General features: G+C 36.4%; 1 protein-coding gene across 5 annotated transcripts in view; it reads left to right on the forward strand.

Annotated features, from left to right (window-relative positions):
* Nucleotides 1-15123, forward strand: part of APC (APC regulator of WNT signaling pathway) — a 93272-nt gene that overhangs the window by 39969 nt on the left and 38180 nt on the right. For all 5 annotated transcript variants that reach the window (XM_059873720.1, XM_059873723.1, XM_059873724.1 and 2 more), the window contains exons 3-5: nucleotides 7154-7238; nucleotides 8095-8296; nucleotides 13916-14024. In XM_059873720.1, coding sequence (XP_059729703.1) covers nucleotides 7154-7238; nucleotides 8095-8296; nucleotides 13916-14024 — 396 coding nt within the window. The remainder of the gene's footprint in view (nucleotides 1-7153; nucleotides 7239-8094; nucleotides 8297-13915; nucleotides 14025-15123) is intronic.

Below are 15123 nucleotides of genomic sequence, written 5' to 3' on the forward strand. Positions count from 1 at the left end.
TTGAAGAGCAGCTAAAGATGCAGTAACAAATGAGGAATTTGTATAATAAGTCTCCTGCTTTTGAGAAGGAAGCTATGTGAGGGAACCAATAAATCAAAAGCATAAATGAATATAATTCGTGTGCAATTCACGTTTGTATCAGCTGCAGTGAATTCAACCACCAGATCCGTTCTTTGCTTGTAGCAGTAACAAACTTTATGTTTGAGGTTAGCTACCAAAAAGTCCTTAGTAATTTGCACAACTGAGTTTATTTTTACTCATTCTTATCTTTGGATTTAAAACCCCAAAACAAAACAAAAAAAAAACCAAAACAAAACAAATAAAGGCATTTTATTTGGGTTTGCAGATTGAAATATTAAGGAAATTACAGCTTTTAGGCAGATGATGCCATCCTGATTTTGCCACTTGGTCTGTACATTCTATAATACAACTTTACCTATTCTACAAAAAAAGTTTCCAAAGTCAGTGCGCTCAGTTCTCCCAGGATGGATGAAAATATATATTTGTATAATGTAGTGTTATTTTCTAATTTGCTTCTGCAAAGGAAGTTTTTGAATCGATACTTTCAGGCATATAGTGTTGTGTAATGAGTGAACTATTTCTCTTGGAAGTTACTACTTTATAGAAATTGAGTCTACAGGAAGAATTGAACATTTTTTACTGGAAACTAATTTATTTTTATGTTCACATCATTAAAAGTAAACTAAAACTCCATATTCTTCTGTCAGCTGGATTTCTTAGCTAAACTCTCTCTTTGAATGACTGTGGTCTCATTATGAGTGGGTCACACACTTTCTGGAAATTGCACTCACCATCAGAAACACTGCCCTTGGACAGCCAAGCTAGTAGGGGAGCAATAAGTGAGAATTATGAGATACACACCTCAGACAGCACTGAACAGACAGTGCTCAAAATCCAAATGCACTCAGTACAAGCTAACAAAATACTTTGCTTTCAGGGTAACCAAATTGTGTTTTGTCTTCTGAAATAATACAGCTTTTAAAAAATAAGTACATTAGCTGTGAATCAGCTATACATAGAATATAACATTTTACCTTCTTATTGAGAGAGAACATTGGTAACATAAGAGTATCTGACACTCTAAAAGTCAGGTCCCTTCCAAAGGGTGCACATATGTCCCTGCTCTCAGTGTGAGCTTCTTTTAGCTTTGAATTCATCCCATTCTGCACAACAAGTGTGATAAAAATGGACAGAATATGGTGTTACCTAGTTTTGTTCTTTGAGTAGCCATGCTAGCTTTCTGATTTTTTCATATTTGCTGTATTTAACTGCCTGAATGAACAACTTTACTGTACATGATAACAGCTGGTCTTGTCTGGAAGCGAAATTATGTTTATTTCTCTCTCTGTCTCTCTCTGTCTCTCTCTCTCTCTTTTTTTTTTATTTTAGCAAATGCATTCCTTGCCCGTGTTAGTATTTGTGAAATAAGTGCTAAATTCTCAGCTTCTGTAACTTGTGCTGTGTGAATTCACCCAGTATTTTCCTTTTCATATCTGCCTGGTTTTCATATAATTTCAACACATCCTTACCCAGCATGTAAGCGCTTGAACTTTTGAAGACTTGCAAGGGAAAGCAGTAATCACAGGAAACATTATATGTTCTTATGATTTTTTTCCCTCTAATGAGAACCTTCATCTTCATTCTCAAATTATTTTGCTCGCTCTTAGTTGGATTTTGCATCTGCAGAATGTTTTTTGTGGCTTTTTGTGCCCCATGCACTCAATCCTTTCAGGAGGGAAGAGGTGATGCTGTTCTGAAGGCACATGAAGGAGACTGTCACATCAGGATAGTGACAAAGGGAATTAAAACACTGATAAGCATGTTAGATACTGCAGGAGATAGACCAATGGTTATATCCTCCAGAATAGAAGTAATTTTGAAAATAATGATGTGTATTGATCATTCAGTAAATTCTAATGTGTTAATGGAAGAAACTGTCATAAGCTGAATTGATTCTTACAAATTGTATCAAGTGATGAATTCTGGGAATTCAGGGACTGCACATCTAATGCAGTCAGGCATCTTTTTAGGCTCACATGAACTAAAAATGTGGTTATAAAAGTCATTTAGCATTCTAGAAAACACAGATATTTAAAATATCAGTGAATTTATTTAATCTGCAAGGAGGCAGCAACAGCATTATATTGTTGTGGGTCTGTGTGTTTTTATGATTTTACAGTAAGAAATATTTTTAGATCTTTGCAATTCTTAAGTTTCTAACAGGATCCAAATTGGCTGGAAAATTAAAGAAAATATTTTTACTTTTCCTTTTAGAATTTCGGTGGAATTAAGCTGATTATACATATAGTTAATTCCATTATTTTAGACAACCCTCTTTTTGAGCATAAAATCAGATAATTTTAGTTGACCTGACAGTGTACTAGCACTAAAAACTTGGTACTGTCTTCTGTAAGTGGTTATAGCAAGTGACAGCTCCTGAGCATGGTGGCACTGGGTGAATATTTTCCGTTTAGAAAATGACATTGTTGGAAATTAAAATTAACAACATCATTTCACATAAGAAATGCATTCCTCTTTCTGCAAGGTTGAAAGTTGAGTTGCTCCACCTCAGTCAGCAAGTGCTGTCATTTGTGGTATTATCATTTGGACCTAGCCTACAGGGTTGAGCAGCCTGAGCAGGTCTTTGCACTTGAAGGGCTAGAAGGGCTCCCAGCAAGCCTGATTAAGCAGCAGCATAATTCACCAAAATGTGTAGGAGCAAAGAACTCCTTCCAAGCACAGCCCCTGTGAATGTTCTACCGTATGTGACAGAATTAATGCACTGTCAAGTTCATGTAGTTATGACAGGTCATGTAAGACCTTGAATTTAAATTCCTACTATCTCTAAACAAAAAGTGTTCTGATGTCTACCCCCCCACCATGGTTCTGACATTTGATGGTTTTGCGGAATTTGATTGATATTCTTTTAGTATATGTTACCTTTTTTTCCTGCTCTTCTAAATAGCAATTGAAACACCACTCAGCTCCATTGGAAGTCAAAAATTACTTTCAATTTCGAAATTTTATGCTACATTTTCAGCATACCAGGTTAAAAATATGCATACCAATGCTCTCAGAAATACTGTAGTTTAAAAATAATGATGATTTGGTGAACCATGATTTTTTATTCATTCATTATGCATATTCCCATCCTGTATGCTGCTAATAGATGTTGGATTGCTCTCTGAAATTGTGAACACTTTCTGTATTTGTGTGATTAAACCTGGTTTTATACTCAAATGTTATAAATACAGTGGTAACCAACATAACTAGCCTGTGAGTATATCTGGTGTGCTGCATCCAGGAGTTTCATAGATTTAATTTTCATTAGGATTGTCATAGAAGTTGTCATTCAAATCCACATAGCTATGACAAAAGTGAATACAAGTAATAAAGCTTGATATTTAAGGGGTGTGGGGGAGAGAACAGTGTTTGCAGAAGACCAAACATATCTGAATTGCCATCAAAATGTATTTTTACCTATACCATATTTTGAAATATTCCTAGGTATTAATATTTATACTTAAAATTCCCAAACATTGAATACACTTTAAGTCTTAACTCCTTGGGATTTTAAATCAGCTGTTGTAAGCATTATTCCTCTGTGATTCCTTTCCTTTTTAGCAGCTTGAGTAGATTCACAGCCTTTAAACCATGTTATTTGCAAGAGCTCTTACCACTTAGCTGGGTGCATCTACTGTTAGTTAAGATGCTTTTATTTACCATAGTTGTGCAGTTACATGCTGACAGATCTGATCTCTTTTATTTAATTAATCATAAAGTGGGTTTTACGTCAGGATTATATTCACAGAGTCTAAACAAAAAATCTCAACCAACCAGGCAAAAAAATAGACAATGTTTCAGTACTTCACAGTCCAGAGACTGTGAAGACAGAAACCCTTTTAAATAATGATGAGTCATAGGGCCTGCTCCATTTCCAAAAACATTCTTTTGTACTTCAGCACAGAACAAGATAAACTAGGTTATACTTAAGTGACCATTAAAATAATTTGACTTGCGTTCTTTAAAAGACCAGAAAAAACCTTGCAGCCTTTTCTTACATATTTACTTTTGTGTATTTTTTCAGTAAGTCACTGTAAATAGTTTGCTTAGAATAATGCTGTAAACCGCTACTAAAATACTTACTGAAATTTGCAAAATTGAACAAATACTAATTGAACCTTGGAGACTATTTTATGCTTTAGTGAACATGATATCAAATCTAATATAAAATTATCATGGAAAAATACTATTTCAAAACACTGTATGCATGTAAACAGCATTAGTGTTGAATCCTAGATTATAAATAGTGAATAAATAAGAATTTTCATTAGCACAGTAACAGGTAACTTGCCATGTTTCCTCCAGAAGCATTATTACAAAAAAACGTCTCTGTTGCTTGTTCAAGTAAAATTGCAAATTCCCTGACTAGTCATTTTAGCACACAGGCTCATTTTCTACCAGTACCTGGCCAAAGGCCTGCATCTCCTTCTCTAAACTTTATCTCCTTTATTTAGCTGCCTGTTGAATGGTCAGCTTAGATTTTGAAGTGTACTGTCATGGAGTTGATGTCACAGCCTCGTAATGGCATTGTTGCCTTAGCAATAGCTCTGTAGAAAAGAAAAGTAGAAAAATACAGAAAAGCTAACTTGAAAAAAATGCATGTGCTGTTGGAGGAAAAAGGGGATGATACAAAAGCTAGAAGTTAAAACTTAAAGTAATAAATTGAAACAGAAAATTTGAGCGAGGTGATCCAGTGTGCTAGTGTTTAACTGTTGCCAGTATTTAGAAAAGAGCAGTCCCTGGCTGCCTGGACACCTCAGTCATGTGATTTGGTAGGGCAGGAAAAGCTGATGGGGATTCCATTTAGCTTTTCATATTGGCTCTTAGAGCAGGAAGACTCATTACATAGGGAAGTACCCGAACATGCTGAAACAGCAGATGTGCCACACATGTGAGAGGCTTCTCAAAAGGGAATGGAAGGACATGTGGGATTTTAGGTTTCTCCCTTTTAAAACAATGCTGTTTTCAGAGAAAAATGATTCATTAGTTATTTCTAAATTTATCTGAGTTGACAGGTTTCCAACAAGAGTGCAAAACTCTCTCAAGACCACTTCACATATCCATAGTGCCCTTTAGACTTTAAGCCAAGACTGCTGTCTGCAGATCTGCTCTTGCATCACACAGTGCATGGGCCCTCCTTTGAAAAACATCACATCAGTTGTTTGTCTGCCTTTGCTGACAGGGCAGATCTTATGTATAGAGATGGCTGGGCCATATGGCTGATGAGGGTGCCCTTGAACATACTTAAAAGCACAAGCACAGGGAAGATGTGTTTCCAAGAGTATGGATTTTATCACCCCAGGCTTGATCCTAAAGGCAAAGCTGACATTAACAGGCAGTGCAGTAGGTGCAGCTCTGTAGGTGATTTGTCTTGAGGACCCAGCAGACATTCAATGTATATTTCAGGGTGTTTTGTCTGGACTAGCTTCAGCCTGGTACCATGGAGTGAATGCCCGTCAGCAGTCCTGGGTGTAACTGCTGGCTTGGCTTGATCCAAAAGGAATTTGGTTCAAGCTCTGAGATACCTGTGATGAGAATCCAGGTACAGTAAGTGTGGAAGGATGGAAGTCTGGCATCAAACTGGTCCAAACTAAGATGTGCATGTAGACAAACACCTTGACTCCATCAGTAAACTGGAAATTTGGGTGCCTGTACTCCAGAATTATTCTTCCCAGAGCAGCGTGGCAGAGGCTGCAGCACCTGGGCTGCTACCATTTGGTCTGAGTCTAGGGCTTGAGATTATTTCCCTAGAACTCTGGACAGTTCTTTACTCAAAGTCCTTTTACTCTCTTTTTTTTTTAGTTACAAGTAACTACACTTTGAATACAGAAAAGCTCATCACTGCGCTGCTTTTAAAAAATCTTGACTTTTCATAGATGCCATAGTTTTTTTTCTCTTGCAAAGAGAAAAATGCTTTTAAAAGGTATCTTTTGTGTAAGTTGCAAAACCCACGAATATTGACAGTAAGGTATGCTACACTCTTAAGAGCAAAACTTTGGTATGGACATATTTTTAAATTGTCTAGAATTCATTAGTTTTCAGATCTAAACAAAAGTACAATCCTGTGTACAGGGTCTGTGTATGAAAATTACAGAATACCTTCCATTATTCAGAATTGGTTTCATCTCCTGACTGTTGCTGCTTCTAAAAATATTTTATGTGGCGCAGTATGAAAAATGGTACTTTAAATTCCAGTAAGGGCTTTTTGCCTTGTAGCTAGTCTTTTTTATTTGTTTTTTCTATTGATGTGTCTGTCATGTTGATATTGAAAAGACTTTCACTAACTTGCACTTAATTTTTTATGTGAATTTAGGCCACTGATCATTCGGGACCTGGGGGCTTACAGGCCCCTTTAGTGTAATAGTCATTGTTTACTATGATTTTTTTGTACATCAGAACCATGTTCCTTCAGATGTATAATTTTAGCATACACAGCGCAAGGCAGTATTCTTGGATTTGAAGCTTCAGCTGCCTGAAGGAGTCTACATCTCTTTCTGGTGGGCCTGATGGTGGTTGAAATTGAAGTAGTAATAATACAAATAATAGGTGCCATGAAGGAAACCTAAACAGTTTGCTTGCAGGCATGGTAATGGTAGCATTTGTGGTAAGAATAACATGAGTCTTCTTGTGGGTTTACAGTGGTGCTAGGGCCTCAAAGAAAACAAATCCTGGGGATTGCTTCTAGTCAAGATACTTTTCTGTTAGTTACATATCCAAAATTTATTTTTACAAGACTGACTGATTTCTCTGTGCTTACATTTCTCCATCTCTTAATTCAAAATAACTGGTATTCACTTTGAGATGAACTTCCAAGTAATCCAATAGATTGAACTGCCAGATAGGTTTATGCAAGGTATGCTTTACATCATGACAGTGCTGGGGTAAACATTGTAGAATATATCTGATGGCAGTTAAAATTGCGACACTTGATCACTGCTCGCATGAAATATAATTTACATCAGTGTCTCAGCAGCCGTTACATGAGTGTGCATTTTGGGGTAGGATAGGATGTATTTACCTTGTGTGTTACTATTGTAAGGATTTCTTAATTAAGCTTAATTTCTTATAGGAAGTACTGAAACAGCTACAAGGAAGTATTGAAGATGAGGCAATGGCATCTTCTGGACAAATTGACTTACTGGAACGACTTAAAGGTAAATCTAGAATTATGTTTTAAGTAGGTTCATTTCTTTGTCCGTTGTTTTTAGTTTTGGGATAAAATTCTTGAAGTAATTTGTATCTTCTTTTCAGTGCTGACCTTGATAATAGTCTCCATTTATTCTTTTGCTACTGTAACTCTAGAATTTTGTATTAATTGCATTTGATATAACTCATTTTTCTTTCTTCAGAAAAAAAAATTAATGTTGGTGTAGTTCCACCAATTTGCTATATTTGTTTGCATATCCTGCCCACTTCATGTCATATTAGTGGAATAGTTTCTGTCAGTCTGCAAATTTATGCCCCCTTCCCTATAGCATGTGCTGGAATGTGTATATCCCATTGTATGGGAAGTGCCAGCAAGCCCAGACCACTAACTCCCTGTATACATCCATCATCCCTGGCTCTGACCCAGAAATTTCATAGGGATGTCTATGTTTAAGACCCCTGTGCTGAACAGGGTATTCATCTGTTGCATGATAGTGAAACATTTGCAGGATCTCTGGAAAAGACATTGTTAGGAAGTGGGCCACAAGGTAATTCACATGATGTTTATGCAAAATTCTGCCCATTTCTTAAGTCCTCTGGGAAAGTGGCAGGCAGGCTTTTGTAGGATACTGTTCTGATTGCCAGGATTGTAGTTTGGCCATCTGCTCAGATAACTGCTGTTCTCCAAGTCCACCATATCCATTGTTTTTGTTCACAGTATTTTTGTTCCATTTCTGTGCAAAATGCTTCTATAAAAAACCACATGGATTTGTTCAGAAAGTAAGAAATTAAGATAGAAATGATCTTTTAAGTTTGTGCTACTGAACCTTCAGCTCTGAAAAATGTTTGCTGTTTATTATCCAGAATTGAATTTGGAAAGCACCAGCTTCGCTGGGGTGAAGTTAAGGCCAAAGATGTCCGTGCGTTCATATGGGAGCCGGGAAGGGTCCGTGTCGAGCCGCTCAGGGGAGTGCAGTCCAGTCCCCATGGGGTCATTTCCAAGAAGAGGCTTTATGAATGGAAGCAGAGAAAGCACTGGTTACCTAGAAGAGCTTGAAAAAGAGAGGTAAATTTATTTGTTTATTCCTCCAGTATGGATTGACTTCTCATTTTAATGTGGAAGTTTACTGACGCACCTAGTATTTACCTGTCATGAATATGGTTTTGATCAGGGGTGTATTTACCTGTCATTTACCTTGACAGGTAAGAAACCAGGAATCTACGTTGTATTTAGATGCACATGCTGAATAATATTTTTCAAAATCATGAAGTATCATTCAGTTTCCACTGTTTCTTCATATGTGCATTTCATTATTACTCTGTTGGCTGAAGGTTTTTTTTTTATTTTGATAAGCAGGTTGTCACTGTCTGAAATATGTTTAAATGGCAAGGAGCGTTCTAACCACCTCCATATCTCCTCACCACTGTTGATAAATGCTGAAGCTGTAACAATGTGATGGTGAAATAATTTTCTCCCTTTTGCAAATGGTTATTAAGTACCATAACTGGCTTCTCAATTCTTTACTATTAGCAGACATTAACCTAGTGACTTTACTCTCTCAGCAAATATGTCAGCTAAAAAAAGTACGTGTTCTTATCTTGAAGGTGTTGTTCCCATCTGGTATTTTGTATTGATAAAATCCTGGAATTTCTTTTCTTGAAGGCAGTGGTACCCATTTATAGGAAGAAGATACTTTCAGGTCATAATACAGAATTGTACCTCTTAGCAGTCACTTACAAAGGAAATGCAAAGTAAGAGACATGCAGCTGTTTCCACTGTAGTCATCTTTATTTCTTAAAATGAATCTGACTGAAATACCAGATGTTTTCAGAAGCCCATCTGCAAGACAGGGTTTCCTAATGATTTGGTCCTACTTAATGGCTGGGATTTCAAGCTGTGGGCTGCAAAACCAAGTAAACTGGAACACAGTATTTTATGCCTAGTATACATTAACAAGCAAAAAAATCCAATTTGAAGTTGAAATAGAAAAGCTTTGTGGGTAATTAACAAGTGCTTTGTGGATAGCCCTCTAGAAACCCCTCCTATAAAAGATTTTATCTGAAGATCAGCAAAATTTTTGCAGCCAAGACCTGAAAGGACAATGCTTTTCTTCCATAATCTAGGTCCCTGTTTTTTTTCATCTTATCAGCAGAATGAAAGTAACTTCCCGTGGGTCCATAGTGAGCCTGTTCTAGCAGCCACTCTATTTTTTACCTTCTCTCAGCCAGAACCACCACTAATGACATTTGTTCTGTTGCATAAAATGTAGATTCCTGAGGAGCTGTATAAGAATATTCAGGAATTTGAAAACTATCTACTTGTTCATCTCAGTCTTCAAGAGTCTGATGTGTCTGTTATTTACTGTCTTAACAAACTGTGCATTTGTTTATATTCTTCCAGTGCTGTGTTTTACTACAGATGATGCTAAAATCTTTAAAAACTGTTGGAACTTCCAGTGTGTTTCCAGTGAACTCCTGCTCACTTGGAACAAGCAGCATTTATAGCAGCCAGAGTTCTTTAAGGTGATTAGCACCTCTGATTTATAGTCTATGATCCTTCCCTATCCAGGTGGATTCTGAGGTGGTAGTTTTTAGGACATTTTTCTTGGCAGTGAAGACAACTTAGGCAGTGAACCAGTCTGTGTTCCAAATAACTCTGGAGAAAAGGGATGAGGATGTTTTAATTTCAGAGTAGCTTAGACACTGTTACTGTCGTAGCTGATGGGGTAAATATTTGTGCTGTGGAGAAGATGGATGTATGGAGGCATGGCCAGATCACATATGGCTTCATTATTAGTGAAATGACAGATAATCCAAAGCTGCTCTGTTCTTTAAGCTGTTTCAGGGTACATGTGGAAGCATGTAGGGCATTGATAAGAATCCTGGGTAGAAAAATGAATCAAAACTTGGTGGGGGGTATAGGACTGTGCATCTAAAATCACTACCATTTCTAAAAGAAAATAAAATACTTCTTTTCCTGTGTTTTGTGTATGGACTTGTTTGGCTTATTTATTAAATTTCTGTGTATCTAACTGTATATATTAGCTAATCAATTTTTGATTTTTGCACTTAAACAGACTTTCAAGAACTTGTTGAACTTGACAAGCCTAAAATAATTTAGAATAAAATAACACATTGCAGACATGCAGCAGGAGACCATTTTCATTCAGTATTTTAACATGCAGGCACAATATATGCTATTTGTGGGCAACAGTGTTTGTGGGAGGACTAAATGGTGCATTTAAATATTTACAGCAATTCAGTGGGCACCTGGCATCCAGTCAGGGTCAACCCACCACACTTGACTGAGGGTGAACTTCTGAGAGGAAGACAGTTTATCAATTGATTTGCCCGCCAGAATAAGGATTAAATTATTGGCACATATCTAAATTGCTTGGCTCTCCTCTAATTCTAAAGTTTAAAAAGACAAAGAGAAAAAAAAAAAAAAAGAGAAAAATGGGCAGTGGCCACACTGTGCTTTTAAATTGCCAGTTTAGAATACTCTAATAATGAAATATCTCTTGCTTTCTCTGACTATTTCCAGGTATACTTGATAAGAGCATTATATCAACAACAAAATTTTTCAGAGTACACTGCAGGATAATTTTTGTGTTCACCCTTGGCAATTTAGCAAATTTAATAATCTCACCTTTTTAAATTCAGTTATTGGCCACTAAAAATGACAGTCTTCTCTGAGAGTTTATATATTTTTGTATTTATATATATAAATTAGAAATAAAATTTTTATAAATTTATATAAATTATATATAAATTATATAAATGTATATATTTTATAAATTTATATATAAATTTTATATACCTTCTTTATTCCTTCTGGTTTATGCCATTTCCTTTTTTATTTCTTTAATGTTGATTTGGAGCATTTTCTATCTTGTGGCTTTTTTCTTCCATTATGCTTTTTCCTTTTTGGTTGGTTGGTAAAACTTACCTCAAACTTTACAGCATCAGCAATGCTTTTCAAGATTTTATTTTATCCCCCACCAATTGAAGTGAAAGTATTAATTATAGTTGTAATTTACATAATGCAAGTAGAGTAGCCTATAGTTTGTTTCTCTTCTTCCTTTTTAGCCAGGAATAATATTGACATAATTATGCAGAAAATACTTGCAAAAGAAGTCAAGAGTTTTCTGCATTCATTCAGCTTCCTCTATTGTTGGGAGCTTCAAAAGTGCCACACGAGAAGTCTTTGAAAAATCCACCCTTCAGAAGAACAGCTCAAATTGAAAATTTTTTGTTAACTCATAAATATAGAGTCAAGTTCCAAAAGTTTCCTCCATTTGCTTTGCTGAATTCTCAGTGAACTTGACAGGGTATGACAGAGAACAGAATTTTCTCTGATGCTGTGAAAGTCCTAATGTAAACATTTTCGGGTTATAAAAAAGATGGAATAACTGCACTGTTTTTTCCCATCTTGTTTTTCATTACCAGTAGCAGCTCTTCCACTTTAAATCCTCTCCTAGCCCCGAGAAGCTCCAGGAGGCTGAGAAGCAGCTGTACTTCTGGTTAGAGTAGTATCTGAGAGTAATATTCAACGTGGGGAACAGCTTATCAGACAGATCTACAGAGAACTGCTGCTTATTGCTACTTGTTTTCAAGGAAACTGAAGTGCAGCCTGCTGTAGTTGTAGCAACCTTTCAGGTTCTGTGCTGAGAGAACTTACTTAAAGACTGTTAAAACCTGCATTCTTATGGAGCAGTGATACCAAACTAGTAATCCCAAATGAAGCATCACTTCAGAAGACAAAATGACAATATTATATTAAACAAGTCACCCTCGGGTCATGCATTATGTTATTTATGCAGCACTGATGGTTCTTACGTTATTTTCTTGCTTCCAGCATCCATTGTGCATGTCAAAACAGATTGAATGACACACTGCCTCACATACTGAATACCCTACATTTCATAAGAGGAGCTTAATCACATGTTTATTTAGCTGAAAGTAATCCCTCCGGTTTCTGCTACCAGTTCTTTGACATCCAGAGGCAGAATTAGTCAGTCCTTTCACATTTGCAAGTCCTCAAAAGTAAAAATACTTTTTATAAGGATTGCGTTAATTGTGCTTTTGCAAGATTTATTTCACAGCCTGGACACAGCTGGTGCCTGGGCACTAAGGTGGTAAAAAGGGAAACTATGCAGTATTCCACTCTGTCCAGAGATTAGGCACTAGGGCTGTGTGGCAAGAGAATGGACAGGTGGGAGACAGATAAAGCTTTCTCAACTAGCTTTTCCCAAGCACCATCTATTAGTTTTGCCTTCAGTCTGTCTAAAGGACTTTAGGAATTTCTGCCAGCCATATCCTTGTGACTGAAGAATTACTGCTGTCCTGTGATACTGCTCCAGTTACCTGCCAAATTATGGTAATTGTTTGTTACTTCTTTTCAATCATTTTATTGTAAACCTTGGCATCCTTAAAACAAATCTGTTTCAACATGACTGTTGGATCAAGTCTGGAAATTTATGTCATTTTGCTCATGCTTACAAACATTTAGCACTCTTAGATGTGTGTAGTTTTCCAGTCTCCCATTGAAGGGGAGGGATCCTCTCATTTAATTTTCAATTTGCACACAGGCCAAACCACTTGTATAGGATATGGAATAAATGTTAAATCATCAAAATTAGCTTGAAATTTTTAAAGCAGGAAATAAGTCAAACAGATCTTTTAAACACAAATTTTAAAATTCTTCCTTCTTGGTTTGGTGTGGAAGATGGATTATCTTCTCAAATAATGTCTGTGATGCATTATCAAAATAGGGGAAATTTGTACTTTTGTTGTATGCTGTGTAATTGTTCCTTAATGACTCACAGTAATTATTTATAATGTGTTTGTGTGCTTTGTAAAGGTTCATCTGCTCTTGCTCTTGAACTACCACAGCCAGAGAGGGGGATGCAAAAGTTAAGGGATGGGAAATAATACTGAGCAAATATATTTTGAGGAGTATTGTAGACATGAGCATTATTTTGCTATATTCATAAGATTTAGAATTATATAAAATTCAGTTCATAAAGGATTGATAAAGTAGCATGTGAAAATTTTATTGATTTTTTTTCCCTTGGTAGTCTGCATCTATTACTCATTTTTTCTTTCCCAGTTATTACTCAGGTATGCAATGTGCTTATGATACACATTTGAAATGTTTTTAACAGCTGCAAACGTATCTCATCTATAACATTTGCTGGAAAATACTGGTTTAAAATATTTTAGACACCTACAGAAATGGCTTATTTTGTGTGCTTTACCCATAGTTTTGCTATGGGTGACAAAATGATTAAAAGGACAGTGCAAAGGGGAATATTCTCAATTCAGTAATTCAGGATTGAGGGTTGTACATATTTCTTTGACAGACCTTTTCTTAAATGCTGTTTGCACTATACAAAATATACTTTTGAAGGAAGCAGAGTACAAGTTAATGCACCGTTAATAACTGGTTTTGCTTTCACAAAATGTCTCTTAGTTTTGGATTTCAAAGTGGGTTTTTTAGAGAAATTTGTATATTTTTCTCTCTCATAGGTGAGTACCTGAAATGCTTAGCACAGAGGTGTGGATACGTTGATTAGCCAGGGCCAGGGAACTGAACTCAAATGTCTCCTTAGTGCCTTCTTCAAACTTCCGGATGGAAATGAGGTGTTAATGGTGAGAAACTTCCTCCTTCTGCTTTTAATAGATCTCTGCTGCTTGCGGAGCTTGAGAAGGAAGAGAAAGAAAAGGACTGGTATTACGCCCAGCTTCAGAACCTGACTAAAAGAATTGATAGTCTCCCCCTTACTGAAAATGTAAGTACCTTCTGAGTGCTTGGTGAGGTGTCTGGTGCTACAGTCTCTGTTTAGACGCTGTCTGTATTTTATTAATTAGATGGCATTGTCTACTATTACTTAAGTTCCAAATTGTTTTTCATTCAGTATGTAATGATAACTTAGCCTAAATAATGCATTTCACATAGAATTTTACACATCAAAATTCATACGTGTCAGTATAAATGTCAGTGAAAAGAGAGGAACATTGAGAAGTCATTATGACAAATTAATTGCATGTCAGTACACTTCCTTAACTCTCTTCTTCCCTGTTCTTTTGTTTGGTGGATTTTTCTAGTTTTGAGAATAATATTAGCATATGACAATGTACACAAGAGCTGTTATTTCATAACAATCAGTAAAATGATTCTATAGCCTTTGCAGGTGTTTGCTGTAAGCTTTTATCTTGGCACCTCCAAATTATTTATAGTCAAGTCACCGTTATCTGGGATAATAAAGATGTCTGATATCCCACATAATGCAGGATTTCCTGTTAGATGTCAGCAACATGGATGTATCTGCAGTGCATCCTTCACACACAGAGTTGAGAAGTGTGGTTGAAAGATCCTTCACACCTGATGAAGGATCAGTCAGCCTTCTGGAAATGGAAGCAGACAGCAGAAACACTTCTTCAGTGGGCAGAAGTAACACTGAGTCATGGCTGAGCTTAGCAGAGCACCAGAACCAAGAGAGAAGGCCTGAAAAAGATTTTGAGGAACTGCAACCCATTCTCAAAGCACTGTCAGCTGTAATTGTGTCACTCTGTTGTAGGTTTTAAAGCTGTCTCTGCTGTTCCATAGATAATGAATTCACTTATCTGCTCTTAGGATTAGAATGCATTACTTAACATCTACACTAAAGACCTTTTGTGGCAATTTATATCCATTACTACTTGGGCCAGACACAACAAAATGACAGGTCCCATTTGGTCCTTGCAGATGATTGTCTTGTTTTGACTTTCTGAATTGACCTTGGTGAAGTCTTCTGGAAAGACTGGTCTTGGAAACTCATTTATTTACAGACTGAGTAATTGTCCAAAGCCAGTGAAGAGTTTTGCTCCTGCCTCAAAATTTCTTTTAGT

Source organism: Haemorhous mexicanus, chromosome Z, assembly GCF_027477595.1.
Source record: "Haemorhous mexicanus isolate bHaeMex1 chromosome Z, bHaeMex1.pri, whole genome shotgun sequence".
Classification (NCBI taxonomy): domain Eukaryota; kingdom Metazoa; phylum Chordata; class Aves; order Passeriformes; family Fringillidae; genus Haemorhous; species Haemorhous mexicanus.